The 15,413-nt window shown below is 44.2% G+C and overlaps 1 protein-coding gene across 1 annotated transcript in view; it reads right to left on the reverse strand.

Moving 5' to 3' along the window:
• cox10 (cytochrome c oxidase assembly factor heme A:farnesyltransferase COX10) overlaps positions 1-15,413 on the reverse strand; it is a 37,154-nt gene that overhangs the window by 5,583 nt on the left and 16,158 nt on the right. The window contains exon 5 of the mRNA XM_080021510.1: positions 1,672-1,742. Within this exon, the coding sequence (XP_079877636.1) occupies positions 1,672-1,742 (71 nt within the window). The remainder of the gene's footprint in view (positions 1-1,671; positions 1,743-15,413) is intronic.

Below are 15,413 nucleotides of genomic sequence, written 5' to 3' on the forward strand. Positions count from 1 at the left end.
AGGAAAAATTGAAACAGTGTAAGTGCAGTTTACTGTGTTCTGAAACTGGAGCGGGAAGGGAGAGACGGGGAGAGGGAGAGGAGGCTCTCGCTCTCTCCGCTCAGAGTTGTCCAGTCCAGTAACCACTAGTGATCGGATCTCACTTCCCCGCTCTACAAGCAGAATATTTAAAAGGGGCAGGTGCTCAAAAAAAAAAAAAAAAAAAGGCGCATGGACCCCCAGCTCCGGTTCTAGGCATTTTGCCGCTCTGGGAAAACGGAGCAGCGCAGTGGAGCGCAGATCAGGGGCGACCAGGATTGTGTGCATTGAGACGCCCGTGATCTACGCTCCACTGTGCACACATTGCGAGGCGCAGAGGATGGGTTCCTCATGAATATGCATATCTTGCCCAGACAATCAGCCACCTCAATGCCCTCTTTAAAAAAAACCCTGATAAAGAGGGCACCATGGGGTCCATGCCACCCCCCAGTTTAAAACAAAACGAGTTAAGGGACTGTCCCCTTCCTGTCCAAAGCAACAGGCAGTTGCTTTGGGACTTCATTTAGTAACAACTGGATGTTTTTGTGTAAATACTTTACCTGTAAATAATAAATCCTGCACTTCTGGAACGGGGAGACCGCATTTGCCACATTCAATTACATGCTATGCTATGCACCCCCGATAAAATCGTCAATCGAATTGAAATTTTGCATGATCGCCCAAGCCTACCTGGCACTGACGCAACTGAAAAGGTGTATGTGTGTGTGCTTGTGTGTGTGTATGCATTTTGTGCAAAAGTGTGGATGACCTATTGTGAGTTGGACTACAACTGAGTGGTGGCAGACGTCCAATGGGGCAGGCACAAATGTGCCTATCCGGTTACAGAGTCAGATTAAGGAGAATGTTACTAGTGGTTCACTGACCGGCACGGGAGAGTTTATCTGCCATCTAAATAGCAGAGTCAATTAGTAATACAAGCAAGGTACTCTCCACCCTCCCGCCCACCCTCCATCTATCCATCCATCCATCCATCCCTCCTACCTGGCAACCAGCTTGTGTTACACCTGGCAGGTGTGGATGGGAGGATCCGCCGTGTGCTGGCGTGCTATTTTTGTTATTGGCAGTAGTGACTTGGCGGACTGCCTTTACTCTATATACAGTACACAGCGTCTAATGGTCACAGCGTTAACAGATATGGCATGTGTGCTAAATAACTACTGTTAGTGTACTCTTCATTACAACATTTTTTGGGGGAGGGGGCGAGTAAAACAAAAAAGTGGATTAGTATCTAGATTATTCTTCCTCCGCTTTTCTGTCAAAAGTGGATTGGCATGCATGCTTACACTGTATATTGAGTGGTGGGATTGGATTTCACTCCCAAGGAAAATGCCACACAGTGACACTGGATCACGATTAGAGGACTGTTTAAAAGCGAAGTAAATTAAGAAGTATTATTATATACGTTTTTGGTCGGGTCCAACGTGAAGGGCGTTGAGCTGGCAACAGCATGTCGGTGCGTCTGTGCGTCTGTGTGCAACCTCCGTTCATACCACGCAGCTGCCCCTGCCCTTCCCTGCATCCAGTGATTCTAAAGTGGTTCCTTGAGATTAAACTTAAGATAACTGAAGTGCTGAAGGAGGCAAAACTGCCACCTAATCTCCTATAATACAGAAAATAAGAAAAAAGAGGTACCTGATCTGTCCTCTGACGATTGGACGGTTCTTTGTGCGGTTCATGTTGGAGTCAAAGGGCACCTCGAAGTACTGTGGAGACAAGAGAGGAACAGCTGGCTTAATGCGAGAGACTCACCTGGACTCGTAGAGAATGACAGACAGACAACACGACAGAAACACAGGACACTCGTGTGCGCCACTCCGCCCACACGCAAACGTTCATCTTCAGAACCAGAGGCGCCCAGAGCCAGTCAACTCTGTGATCAATAAATCCTGTCAGCTGGCGATCATTTGGCCGAGCCCCTTCCATACAGATTCCCAGACGTAAACAGCCAGAAACCGCCTCAACTGCTGTGCTCCCAAGCTGGCCTCCGAACCGGAGGAGCCTCTCCGCTCCCCGCCTGCCGAAGGACCAGGCCTGATGCTTGCGCGCCGGTTGGGTTTACATTTTTCATTTTCCATATAAGTAACAAATTAAGGAAACAAAATAAATTCCATACGAAAGAAATTCCACTCTTTACGCAAGCTCCTGCTCGCGGAGAGCAAGGGGGCGGAGGAGTGCGGCCCTCCCTCCCTCCGCCCTGAGGGATCAGTCATTCAGAACATGGTAAACTGCACTTACACTGTTTAAATGCGCTGATTTATCCTGGCAGATTGAAAAAAAATCGTCTGTCATTAAAGGCAATTGCGATCGACTCCATCGATTGCCGATTGATGATTTAACTGTCAATCTGCCCAAGCCTACTGGTATTGCATCAACAATGCATTCAACATAGTTGAAGTCAATACCTAGATAAAGCAACAAGCAAAAAGACAGAATGGGAGCGCAATAGCTAGTGATGCCGAACCCCCATTCAGAGCCCTAATGCTGAGATACTAGGCACTAATGTCTCTGTGTGTCCTTCTAGGCCACATCTGGAAAGAAAGAACTCTGAAAAGTCAACGCTGAACCTCTACATGTAGGGTTAGAGCGGTGTGAGGCGGGGGCTGTGAAGAGACAGGTGAAAGGATGGTGGTTTGTGTGTGTGTGTGTGTGTGTGTGTGTGTGTGTGTCTGTGAGGCGGCTCCGGGTTAAAACTATGTGAAAAATGACTATTCATCATGTTTTATGATCCGCTTTGGAGGAGTTTGCTCCAAAGTGCCCCCTTGAGATCTGCATTGTGTGACTGAAATACAAACACATGGGCCGCTTAATGGAATCTGCAGCGTGCGCACGTATACATGTTTGCGAGAATGTACATGGACACACGACTAATGAAGAAAACAGAAATGGAGACAGACCAGATATATCAGGAACAATAACTCCTAAAATATAGCTCCCATTAAATATCTAATAAACATAAACTAGTACTCACTACCATTCTCAAATTACTACCCACTTGACATCTGAAAACAGCCACATTAAAGAGCACCCCTGAGGATGGTCTCATATTGCATACATTTACGTTTTGGGACTGTGTTGTAGCAGAGGGGAGTCCTTCTTTAGGTTGGTGTTTCAGTGCTGTTGGCCTTGTTTTCTTGAACCCTCAGTGAGCGCCCTTACGCCTCACCCAACACAAGATTAGTCCGATTCGGACCAGACCCGACAGAGATGGGGCGTCGGGGCATTGGATGTAATCGTTCCACGCCACGTGCCATGACATCTTGAAAGACAACCGACAGCATCTGAGACGCCTCAAGATGCACGGACGGAAAGCTTCCCATTCCTTGGGCCTCTGTGGAAGTCCTGGGCAAACATGAGTCAACGTATGTCGCTCATTGTGTGTAAAAATTAAATGGTGTCCGGGGGGGGGGTGCACCCTGATGCTGGAATGGGTCACTTTCAAAGTCTGTAAGAGCTGCTCAAGTGGGCTCAAACCTTCTTGTAAAAACACCTTTACACGTGTTGTAGTTGAAAGGAGGTCACTGAACAGACCATGTTATTTCCCCAAATACTCCTTTAATTACTCGTCTGAAGACAGCATTTGCACTAGAAATGCAAATGCCAGTCCATGCCTGAAGCTCCCAGAAATGTTGGTGAATATGATTTCTTCTCCTTTGGCTCTGGTTGCCTGTGGGATCGCAGTGGAACTAACCGCCCCCCCCGAAAAAACCACCCAGATTGATAAACGCTGGCGGTAGAATAAGCTCACTCCCTCTCTGTCCATGAGCTCAGAAGAAATTCCTCTGCTTTTGCCTTTCCTCTGTTGCCCTGGCCAGCCATAGCAGAGCACTAGCTGGCTGGATGTGACTGCCGGGCCAGGCCTCCCGTGCACAGCTGTGGCTGTGGGACCCCCGAGGCCCGGGCCGAGGTGTTAATTCTATTTCCTGGGTCAGGAAACACATCAAGAGGTCAAGGGCTGCGTGAGAGAAGTGCTGTTTGCGGCCAGGCCATAGCTGGGCGGCGCTGAACCAGGTCTTAGGCAGGCACGGGGCTACGCTCGTTGCTTTGCTCACATTAGAATGAATTAAACAAGAATCCATCTATAAAACAATGCTCCCCAATTCAAAGGTAAAAAAACAAAAACAAAAAAAAACTCTCAAAACCCTGCTAGACAACGCTTTAGATGCCCCCACCACACTTAAAAGGCACTATTTTAGGGGTTAATGGGACTGGAAGCATAGGGACACAGCCAGCAGGGGGAGGGAGAAAAGGGCATCGCAGAACAAAGACTTTTAGTCTCTGTCCGTGCGAATCCCTGATTTTATGTGGATGTAGCAGTCACTCCGCGAGCTCACTGTATGCGCCGTGGCGTCATTTCACAGTTTGTCCCATTCTACTCCCTTTTCCTAGATCTCTGCCTTTTAAGTCAGGAGTCGTTCATCTGGTTCACATCAGTGTTCCTCTCAGTCCCATGTCATTATTTCCGCCCAGCGCCGCCATGTGTTCCAACGATGGTCTGTGACATTAAACTGATTATGGCCATTTGCGCATTCACACAGGTCGGTCTGAAGTTAAACTGCAGGATCAGTTGATTTTTTATGTAAGGGAGAGTCATTGTGCTTTCTGTTTAATAACCTCCTCTGTGACACATGCTTACTCCCTGATATCATTACTATTTTAACCATATAAATAACTCTAGGCTGTTTTTTCCCCATTTTGCTGTCAAAAAAAATAAGATGAGGTTAAAGAAACGTTGGAGACAAACAAATAGGGCTTCTGATCTAGCACAGCACGAGAGCATCCATAATCCAGGTCTTACATTATCTACCTCCTGCTCTCCTTTAACACTGGAAATGAATCCAATTCTCTGCATAACAGGCAGGATGTTATGGATAGGCAGGATATTACCATACATCTATCCGTATCCGCACAGTATCATCCACCCTAATAGCTATGATAGAAACGTTACATTTTGTTATCTGCCATCCCATACATTTATAATGAATTTTTGTTATTGTGTGAATGTCAATCTAGTTAGTGCAATGAGGACGTGTCATATTTACAAACACACTCCTGCAATAACACAATTTCCTAAGCAGATCAATAAAGTGAAATCAAAATATATCAATCTAATCATGCAAAATAATAAGATGAAAAATAATCTATCTAGAACAATAGAAATACATTAGCGACTGTGTAAATATTCTTAAGTATGGTAGGCAAAAGGTCATGGGTATCAGGAATCTTATACTTGAGAAGGTCAGGTGGCATATTGTTATGCTTTCGAGTCTGGGGATGATATCAACCTATGATTGAGTTCTTTGAAGGGATCCATTCATGCCACTAAAATGTGTCTAGCGTTGATATAATATTGCAAAAAATTGCCAATGAGCCACAAAGGTCACATAAGCCACTTTCTCCAGATTTTTCTTAATTTCAGAACAATATGCCATGGGTTTCACGGCACTCCAATTCCATGGTCCTTCACCAGCGATGAAACAATCATGGCTAATGATCCGAGCTAGCTTAAGTGCTCCGTTGGAACATCCCTACCACGAGGTCGAGGGAGATGGGTAAACTGGAAGTTTAGGAGAGCCTGGCTGCTGCTTCCAATTATAAACACGCATGTGCATGCGCACGCACACGCACGCACACACACACACACACACACCATAACTGCAGGGACAATTATCTGCCAGATGATAGAACGGAAAACAGAGGCAAGACCAAAGCCAGAAGCAGAGGTGGGGGGGGTGGCGGGTACAGCGGCCAGATCCTCAGGGGTATCAAAGACAGAACGTGATCCACCGACCAACCACCAGGGCTCAATTGATAACAGGCTGCAGGCAGGCATTTCCTGCTCTCGTGTGGAACACGAATGAGATAACTGGGCCGTGCATCATGATGTATTTTAGAACAGCGTAATGGCCAAAAACCTAACAGAGCATGTGTCATAATACTCCTGATATTGAGCTCAATACAGATGGCAAACTACTTAACCATTTCACACACTTTACAAGGAGAGAGCGACGGTCAACGCCCCACCGAGAGCTGCTACCACAACTCCGTGGGGAGCTCCTCAACTCTTGTGAAAAGATAGAATAGGAATTGTATAACACAGAAAAATGCACAGGCAGCGTTGCATGTTTTAAATAGCGCATACCTGTTTCATTATACACCGGATGCTTCTCCCACTGGGACAAGTTTCCCTGCCAACCACACATGACAAACACCACCAGGTAGGCACTGAAGGTTGGAAGAGAAAGAGAGGGGCAGATAGATACGGTAACTAAACACACGGCATATACTGTGTTTACTTGGGAGGCAGGTGTGCGCCAACACGCGAGCACCAAGAGTACACACAGCTGAGCAGCTGGACAACTGGGGCTGACAGGAACATCGGCTGGGCCGGGCAAAACGTCTCTCCTGGTCTGCCCAGGGAAATCCAGGTGCATGGGCTGAACTCAACAACAAGAGCAAATCATCACCGCTCGAAATGTCACTGGCTGGCACAGTTGAGCTGGATGGCAGACTCCGGCATCTGCAGTGGCTGGTGGTGCCTCCGCGAACGCAAGCCAGGTCTTCTTCAGAAAGCACGCAAGGGCCCCGAAAAAGGCTGCTTTTAAATTGACTGTGAACTCTCTCTGATCAACTGCTTGGCACAGACGAGCAGCCAGAGATTTACATAGATTAAGTTTTCTAAAGAAGTCAGTTCATTGGCTCTGGCATAAAATACTAGATGCTTTGAAGAATAAAATGGAAAAAGAAATATTTACAGAAGACATGCAACTAGACTGGCCACCACACAAACCCGCTGGTGGGACACTCAAGGTTATTATGGGGTGTACACACTGTAGAAATAAAGATGGTGCACTGCTGTCATTGAAAAGCTTTTAGTGACTTTTACTGACTCATTGCAAATAACCCTGGTGCCATGACATGCTGCTGTGGTTTTACACTATTGACTTGAAGAACCTGTTTGCTAGATACTGTCTTACAAAGAGCTTATTAAACTGTGAACAAGCAGTGGGGAGGTAACAAGCTCACGGTGAGCTGTTTAGCAGATAAACTGAACCACACAGTAGGAGATGGGTGGAAGAGAAGTGATGCACAAACATGAAAATGCTTGACTTCGACTGAAGCACAAACAGTCTTTTTTCATTTATTTGCCTTTTTTCACAGAAGAAGTAGTGGAGTAGTGTGGAGAGTAGAGTTAGTTGAAAAAAGGAGAAAAATAGAGATGGCCGCCAGCAGCAGCAGCAGCAGCAGCAATGGAAACTTTGATACCAAAAACTAATGGATTACGACAAATGTATCTAGGCTAAGAAGAAGAACAAAGAGTTAAGAAAAAAAAAATAGTGGACGGACGTTAGCGGAAGATTTTTGTATCTGCATCGAAAAAGAAAAAGGGGCATTGTACTATCTAAAGAAAACTATAGACAAGGCAGAGCAGATGACAGTGATTGGACTGAAGTGAACGCACTTGGGTAAATAAGGAAGAAGGAATTAAGTAAGGGAAAGACAGATGATGGAGGGGAGCGGGATGGGCTCGGGTGTAAAAACACTGCAGATAACTGTGCCAAATCTGACCCTGTTCTCACTGACAAGAGTTTTTATAATAGTTTAAACTTTATAGTTTCAATAAAAAATATGTTAGCGCTTCACAAAAGTAATGTAAGCGGTTCGATGCACAACAGTTAGACATCCGGTGCTAAGTACATCTCCCTTATTTCATCGCTGTCACGGAGAAAAGGACAATATTTATTTTGCACCAAGGGCAGCCAGGGGGTAAGAGATAAAGAGGGAGACAGCCCTCTGAGTGCGGAATGCGACCCTTGGACAGCTGGCAGATGTTTCGAGGTTCTCAGCCCGGCCGCTCTGATCCGGAGACGTGATGAAATGACAAGGGATCATTTGGTGTGATCCGTACGAGAAAACCCAGCATTGTGTACACTCTGCTCCGCGTGAGGAATAATCTTGGGATAAATAAAATATGAAGTGGGACAGAAAAGGAAAATGCATAACCTTTAAACCGCACATCTCTCCCAAGCTGCAAGTCCGATTTTAGAAGTCCTCTTGGCAACCCATGCATTTAGTGAACTATTTTATGTGCAGCCTCAGAGCCCCAAGCAGATGTAGCTAGCCAAGTTGCTAACAGCTCTGCCTACTAAATCCCTCATGGAGGTTCACTGTACTTTTAGCTGCGCAGTTAAGTCTCGTTTAGGTGTTCCTCGGCACCACTGTCCAAGACTACATTACTTTGTCTGGCCACAGATTGGGTCACGTCTCTCTTTTGGCTGTGGATTCTGGTCTATGCTCCCCACCCCGCCCACCCCCAATCCCTCTCTTTATAGTGCTCCATTTAAAACTGTTGGCAGAAGTTCAGCTGGCACAGCCGCTCCTTTGATTAATGGCTTGAGTGTGGGACAGTGAAGTGCTAAACTGTCCTCATGTTAATCAGCCAATTAATGCTGCGCAGAGCGGCATTACCTCTGCCCCGCTGATAATCAGTCCCTTCGGCTGCAATGATCTGGGAACGCTTACTGCGGGGCAGGGGGACGCTGTACCCCCACCGCCCGGGCAGAGAACAAGGCAAAGGAGGAAGGAGCTGAGAAGAAGACAAAGCTGGGAAAGAATTAAAAAAAACAAAAACAAAAAAAAAAAAAACATTGCTCTGGAAGGACGGCCTTTTTTTCGAGGTAGAAGGATCATTCTATAAAGACAATTGTGGTTCCAGCACTCCATGTAAAAAGTCTTTGTGTTCCAGCTCAAGTCAAACAAAAACACACAAAGGCTACTTAACATGTACTTTTTTTTAGTACCAGCAAGATAGATTAATGCAGTCTGTTTAGATTGGTATAGCTGCTCTGGCCGACTGCTGCTTCATCACACATGCCTTGTGTGTCGCAGCGCATCACTATGCTCATCGTTTTTCTAAAGCCGTGGCCATGGTGCAGCGCCTCCTAATGTGCGGCTTGTGTTACACACTAAAATCTCAGTGCACATCCTTGAGGATGACAATGACAGCAAGTCTCTAGTATTTCCCCGAATCGTCTCGAAATATAACTTTTTGTTGTGACTCATACTGTCATGAAACCCCCATTCAAGACCTAATATGCATTATGCTGTTAATTCCTTAAGCTGGTGTTGGACATTTGGACTTCCGACTTGTGGTCCAATTTTTCTTTGGATTTGTTAAATATCAACTTAAAGACTTCATATAAGATATTAAAATCTTCATTTTGACTTCTAGGATGTGGTTTGGTGCCATTTGCCACAGGACCAAATGAAAAACTATAGGTCAACCTAACCAGAAAGCTTAACATTGGCCTCACTGGCTGACACGCTTATTTTCACTCCACTGTATACACATCAATTATACTAATAGGACAAATTCCTTTCCTCCAGCGCCGGCCAGCCATATCTTTTGTCTTAGCTTGATAAGTTAACATTCAGTCTATTTAGCCATACATTGAATGGGAATGGTGGGCTAATGTAGCAGTGAGGCCTGACTAAATTGACCGAGGCGCTGTGTGGTCAGGACACTTGTTTAAAAAGGAAATATAAACAGCCTTTTCCGCTGTCATTGGGCATTTGAAAATAACAGAGGGTGTGAGTGACATGGCATGCCATTCGAAAGCCTCTCAACAGTTTGGTGCGGTTGAAAAAGAGGCATGTGCATGACTTTGTGTATGTTGGAGAGAATGTGAGTGTTTAGATTAAATTCTTCCCCAGCTGTGTCCAACCACAGGTCAATTGTACTGTGTACTTGAGTCTCCAGTAATGGTAAGAAGGGGGATGTAGACATCTATAGCTCTTACTGTATAAGGCTGGCTATTTAAGTGTTGAGGCCTTTGGTAATTAAAATTGGACGAGCGAGGCAGCGTAGGTCAAACATGTGAAGGCCCTCCTTGTTCTCTCAACAACATGACAAGAGTTATCAGCACCTCTGGCAGGTTTCTGTCGAAGCTGTAGGCATTGGCGGCCCATAGCCATATCCATTCCTTCATCTGGACAGGCTCATTCGTCAAGCCTTTCAATTCACGATGGCAACTCAGAAAGAAAAGAAAATCTACAGACCCAACTCTTTCCCTTTGTACATAACCAATGTTTTAGATTTCAACTGCCCAAGGCATTTCCTTTGAGGTGCCTGTAAAGCAAAAATAAATTTGTGTTCTGAGTTTGTCAAAAAAAGGCAGTTCCCTCTGCTCTGAGGTTATGGACACACACTGGGGGACGTGTTCGCTCTCATGCCCGTGGCATGAGATCACAGTCGGTTCATAGAAGACGCCTCTTACTTGGGAACAGGACAAAACAGCAATTAATCCAGAGCTGTTAGCTTAGCTTATGTCACCACTGATGCTCCGGTTCCAACCTGGTGTTTATATAGTGTTCGGGGGAGGGGCCATGCCAAGTATGACCACTCCACGTCATCGAGTCATGATTTAGGCCCGCCCAAAAAATCCGGACAACAAAAATTGTGAGTAACTAATTAAAGGTTTAACTCCACAATGCAGCACTAAACCATTCAGTCTTCTCACATGTTTTCGGCAATGATTTTCTCACATTTATAATGTGTTTAGAAACTAATCACTGAATTCACTTCCCAGGTACTTTCAAGAAGGCTCACTTTACATACTGACTTCACAATGCGACTGTGTGATGGTCAAACTGGTATCAATTTAACAAGCCAAAGCTAAGTAGGCTCAAAGTAGTTTCTGCTGCACAGTACTGAGTACTGAAAGGCGCCTGTCATGACCTGCACAGACATCAGTCTAGTAGTATTTTCAGTATTTGTGTTTATTAGCGAAAGACTCAATACTGAGATATTAATCAACAGAAGATAACGTTCTTATGATTTAACTTTGGCCAAATGATTTCAACATCAATTCTGAACCTCAATGTACCCCCGCCCCAATTTTAATTTTCATGGAGGTGCGTCCTGTAGAAGATGTTTGACATGCACTTCTGCCTGCCGAGACATGGGTCACAGGACTCGACTGCCCGCTTTTGCTCCAAGTACAGGCTGCCTCTGAAAACAGACCGCAACGACAACAATCAGACCCGACATCAACTATACATTCCTCAATCAGGACGACCTTTGTTCTCTCCCCCTCCCCGCTCCCCCCTCCTCCGTGCCAGCATGTTCTGTAAACTAGCCATCTGATAACACGCATGCAGCTTGACTTTGAATTTCAGAAATAGTTGCCTATGCAGCGTATGGTTCTACATAGCCACCTCCTTGATCAAAATATGAAAAGACAAAAAGACAGTGTAGGAAACAGCAAAGTCTAACATCAGGGGGATCCTTTGAACTAACCTGGATAAGTTGACGGAAACCTTTCAACCATCACGTGGATCATGAGTTAAATGAAAAGGTCAACCGCCATTAAATCTCTAATTATAAACTGAAAAAGTGTGGTTTTCCACTATATTAGTAAGCTGAAAGACTGTTTTTCCACTAAGCCACTATCCATTAGTTCACTTTAGGCTGGACGATATGGGCAAAAATGTTATCACAATGTTTTTATCTTATATTGATCGATAATTATATATTTATAATTTTTATTTATTATTATTAATAGTAAAAATAATAATGCTCAATTTACAGTTTGAAGTGTATTCTCATGGCTTTATGTTAAACACTGAATAAATAAAATAAGTGTGAACAAAAAAAGAGAAATAAATCATAATAATATTATTATATATTATATAAATTTAAATATATAATATAATCATCATTGTCGTCTTAGAACAGTCTGAAAAGTTCCCGAATCTGCGCTCTGTGATTATAAGCGGGGACGTTTGAAGCAGAGTGCGGGACCCTCTCCGACCATGTCAGACCAGACGTCACTGAAGATCACCAATTCTTTCTTTAACCGCTCTCCTTTTGTGGGGATGGGGGCCACGCTGGGCCCGGGTTGGGGGGAGGAGGGGGAGTTCCACATCAAGTTGGTGTTGGAGGAAGATCCGCTGCCCCAGCTCCAGGGGGCCCTACCCCTCCTCGCTTTGCTTGGACTGACAGCGCCGTGGACGGGGAGAGAGCGGAGGAAGCTCCGGCGCATCTGGATCACAACACTGGTCAGATGATGCTGTTTGTGTCACATGGTTGTTCCTCTGCTGTATGATTGGCTGTTTGTGTCCCATGGTTGTTCCTCTACTGTATGATTGACTGTTTGTGTCACATGGGTGTCCCTTTGCTGTATGATTGATGTTCATTTTGCGTCTTTAGGTGGAGGAAAATGGACTCAAAAAACGATTGAAAATAAATCTCATCAAAATTATAAAGATGGTTTTATCACCCAGCCTTGGTTTTACACGTTTGTGAAAAAGAGGGAACAAATGATTGAATTTATCTTGGCATGAGTTGGGATGTTTGGCTGGAAAATCCCAAATAACAAGCCTGGCCATGAATGGAGGAAAATATGGGAGGTTGGGGGGGGTGGTTAATAATTCATCCATGGGTGGCAATCCCGTTTGCTTTAGCAGTTGGGAGGAGACTGTGTGAATAGGGTAACAGTTCCTGTCACAGTCTGTCGTCCTCGAGGCTTAGCCCCCGAGACCAGTCGTTCCCCTCTGCCGTTTTCTGTATCCTCTCGCCTCTTACTGTCCCCTCAAGCGTAAAAGGCAGCCAGTTCACTCCTCGACGGGTCCTACAAGTGAGTTGTCAACCATCTGTCCCTTGAACGGAACAGAAACGCTTTCTGTCAGGACACGGCGTGCGACAGCTTTCACTGCCTTCGCACGGGGAAGCATGGGAGCACTGGAGTAGTTGTGGGAGGACCAGAGAGTGGAAATCATGACTGTTGCTAAGAAACCCTGGCCTTCCGAAAGCTCCACCGATGACGGCGGGTCACTCGAAAATATCATACATAAATCGCATATTAAAATTAACAGGCTATGGCAGTCAAGCTATTCTGTGGTGTTAAAAAATGGTGGTAAAGAATAGATAGAGCGGGAAGAAAGAGTGGGTTGTGGCAGTTTTCCAAAGCAAACTTAAAATCCAGGATGCATTTCTGTCTTCACTTAACAGCTCATGGCTAAAATGAATCTCGCATAACCTATGAAATTACATAGGCCCTATAAACAAAGGAAGTGATTTTACAGTGACTAATGACCATTAACGCAGTCAGCTGGTGAATGGCGTCGCTGCCCCTTTCCAACCCTGCGTACTCCCTGTAAGCATTTATAAGAGGACGCTTCACACAGAAGGCAAGAAGCACAGATTAAAACACCCTCAACAGACAAGCAGCGGACATAGTTAATCCACAGGTTTTGAAGAACAGAATCAACTCTGCTTTTATTTAGAAACTGGTTACAAATGTAAGGGTTGTAAATTAATGGGGGGGCGCAGTTATGACCTCTGAAAGAATGACTAATCCTGGACAGGGTAAAAGGCTGTAGTTCGGGTCTTTTTGTGTGCCCGTGGCATTTGCATTAGAGGAAGTAGGTAGGCAGATAACGCTGGAGTATGAGGAGAACTACTTGCTGTTCAATTGGGTCAAAATCTAAAGGTTGAAGAACAGAAAAAAAGAAAACTGTATGTTTAGCTGCTAAAACACCAAAGGCCTGATCACAAAGCCCTTTCAAAGCAGAGCAGTATTGCTGCCACTCTCCCAGTGGATAAGTCTGTTTTGTCCTGGTTGACAGAGGCGGCGGTTTCAAAGAGTCTGCTCGCAGGCAAGTCGTGCAACTCACAGAATACAGTTATTAGGTTCAGTGCGGAGGGCTAATGTGATTTTATGCTGCAGGCATAAAAACAAAGTACAGCATTACACTCCCTTTCTGTAGTCCAGGTGGGGTTAACCACAGGATTGCAGGTGATACAACCCTGACAGACACAAACACTCTTTGGCCTCTCATGTGTATAGTAACAGTAATCAGTGCCTGCCATGCTACAGAACCTGACAGCGTGTCAGCACCAGAGTTGCCGTTATCCGGTAATTACCGGTTTTTGACAGGGAGAACCTGTTGACTTCCGACATATTTAAATCGCTCAGGTCATAATGTCCGGTGAAAATAAAGCCCTCATAGCACAATTCTTAAATAGTGCTGGGCGATAAAACGATAACTATCACCGTATTTGTTATATTTTATTATATTTAAGTTCTGACCCAAAGCAGACGGTAAATATGCATTGTGTAAAATATGTCGACAAGACGTGCAACACCAAACTTTTATTATTTATTTAGCCCTACTGGCCATATTTTTTGATTTTTATTTTCATCAATTTTATCGAAGTAAAATGTTAATTAGAGCATCTATGACCGTATGTATATGTATGTGACAAATAATCTCTTGAACTTGTCACTTATTGTTCACAAACAGAAAATTTGATTTCAAGTAGTAATATTTGTAATATTTAATTATTTATATTTATTTTTTTTAAAACGCCTTCTGATGGGCCTTGTTTTATTTTGAATATTCAATCAAAAATATCATAAATCTACATGACTTCATGATTTCATGTTTTATATAGCCTGCCTATCAGTTGTTTCTAAGCTCAATAAACACAGATGATATTTGACCGGAATTTCTCCCATTTGTCAGGGACATTGAAATCTTCCAGGACACGTGGACCGGCACCAATTTTTTCTAACAGCAACTCTGGTCAGCACATCAGACACTGGTATTGAGATTCAGTTAAAGGATAGGTTAGCTCGTATTTTACTCCAGCCTAGGCCTTACTAAAATGTCGGTTCTCATCATTTGCAATGACAGTAATACCACCCCCTAAATTTAAAATGACTGCAATTGCAAATTGCAAATGCATTTGTGGCAGTACATCCAAGCAAAGTCTTTTAATTTAGCACGGATATAAACAAGAGTCAATAATAACCTGAAATGCACAGCTTTCTTAAAAAAAGAATAAATAAAAATTAAATCTGACTATACCAGACCTGCCAAACCTGGTTAAATATTTTGTGAACCCCAATAGTGTAACAGGGAGTCTCTGTGGCATTTGAGTTACTGAAGCTAAATGACTCAGATATTCACATGGAGCCGCCTCGTAACAAGGCCAATTACATCGTATGAGAGCTACTACGGCTAACTATATACAGTATACACATTCCTCTCATTCGGACATACAGCAAGAAAGGCATCATCTCGTAAAGTTACCGAACATGTTTACCAAGTAGAGATGCACCCACTGCAATTTTCTTGTCTGACTCAGATTCCTGATTTGGTTTAATTTTTTAAGTCTGACCTGCAGATTGTGATTTCCGATCTGCTGTGCGTCAATGACAAATACATCCTGTGATCTGATCACGCTCACGTGATTGGACAGCACCGCTGCAATTTTCAGTTACCACAATTTACGTCATTAAATTACAATTATTAAAATATATAATTTTTTTTTCGTAGTTTCAGCTGGCATTTCGTACCTGCGTACTTTG

Source organism: Zeus faber (assembly GCF_960531495.2).
Source record: "Zeus faber genome assembly, chromosome: 20".
NCBI lineage: Eukaryota > Metazoa > Chordata > Actinopteri > Zeiformes > Zeidae > Zeus > Zeus faber.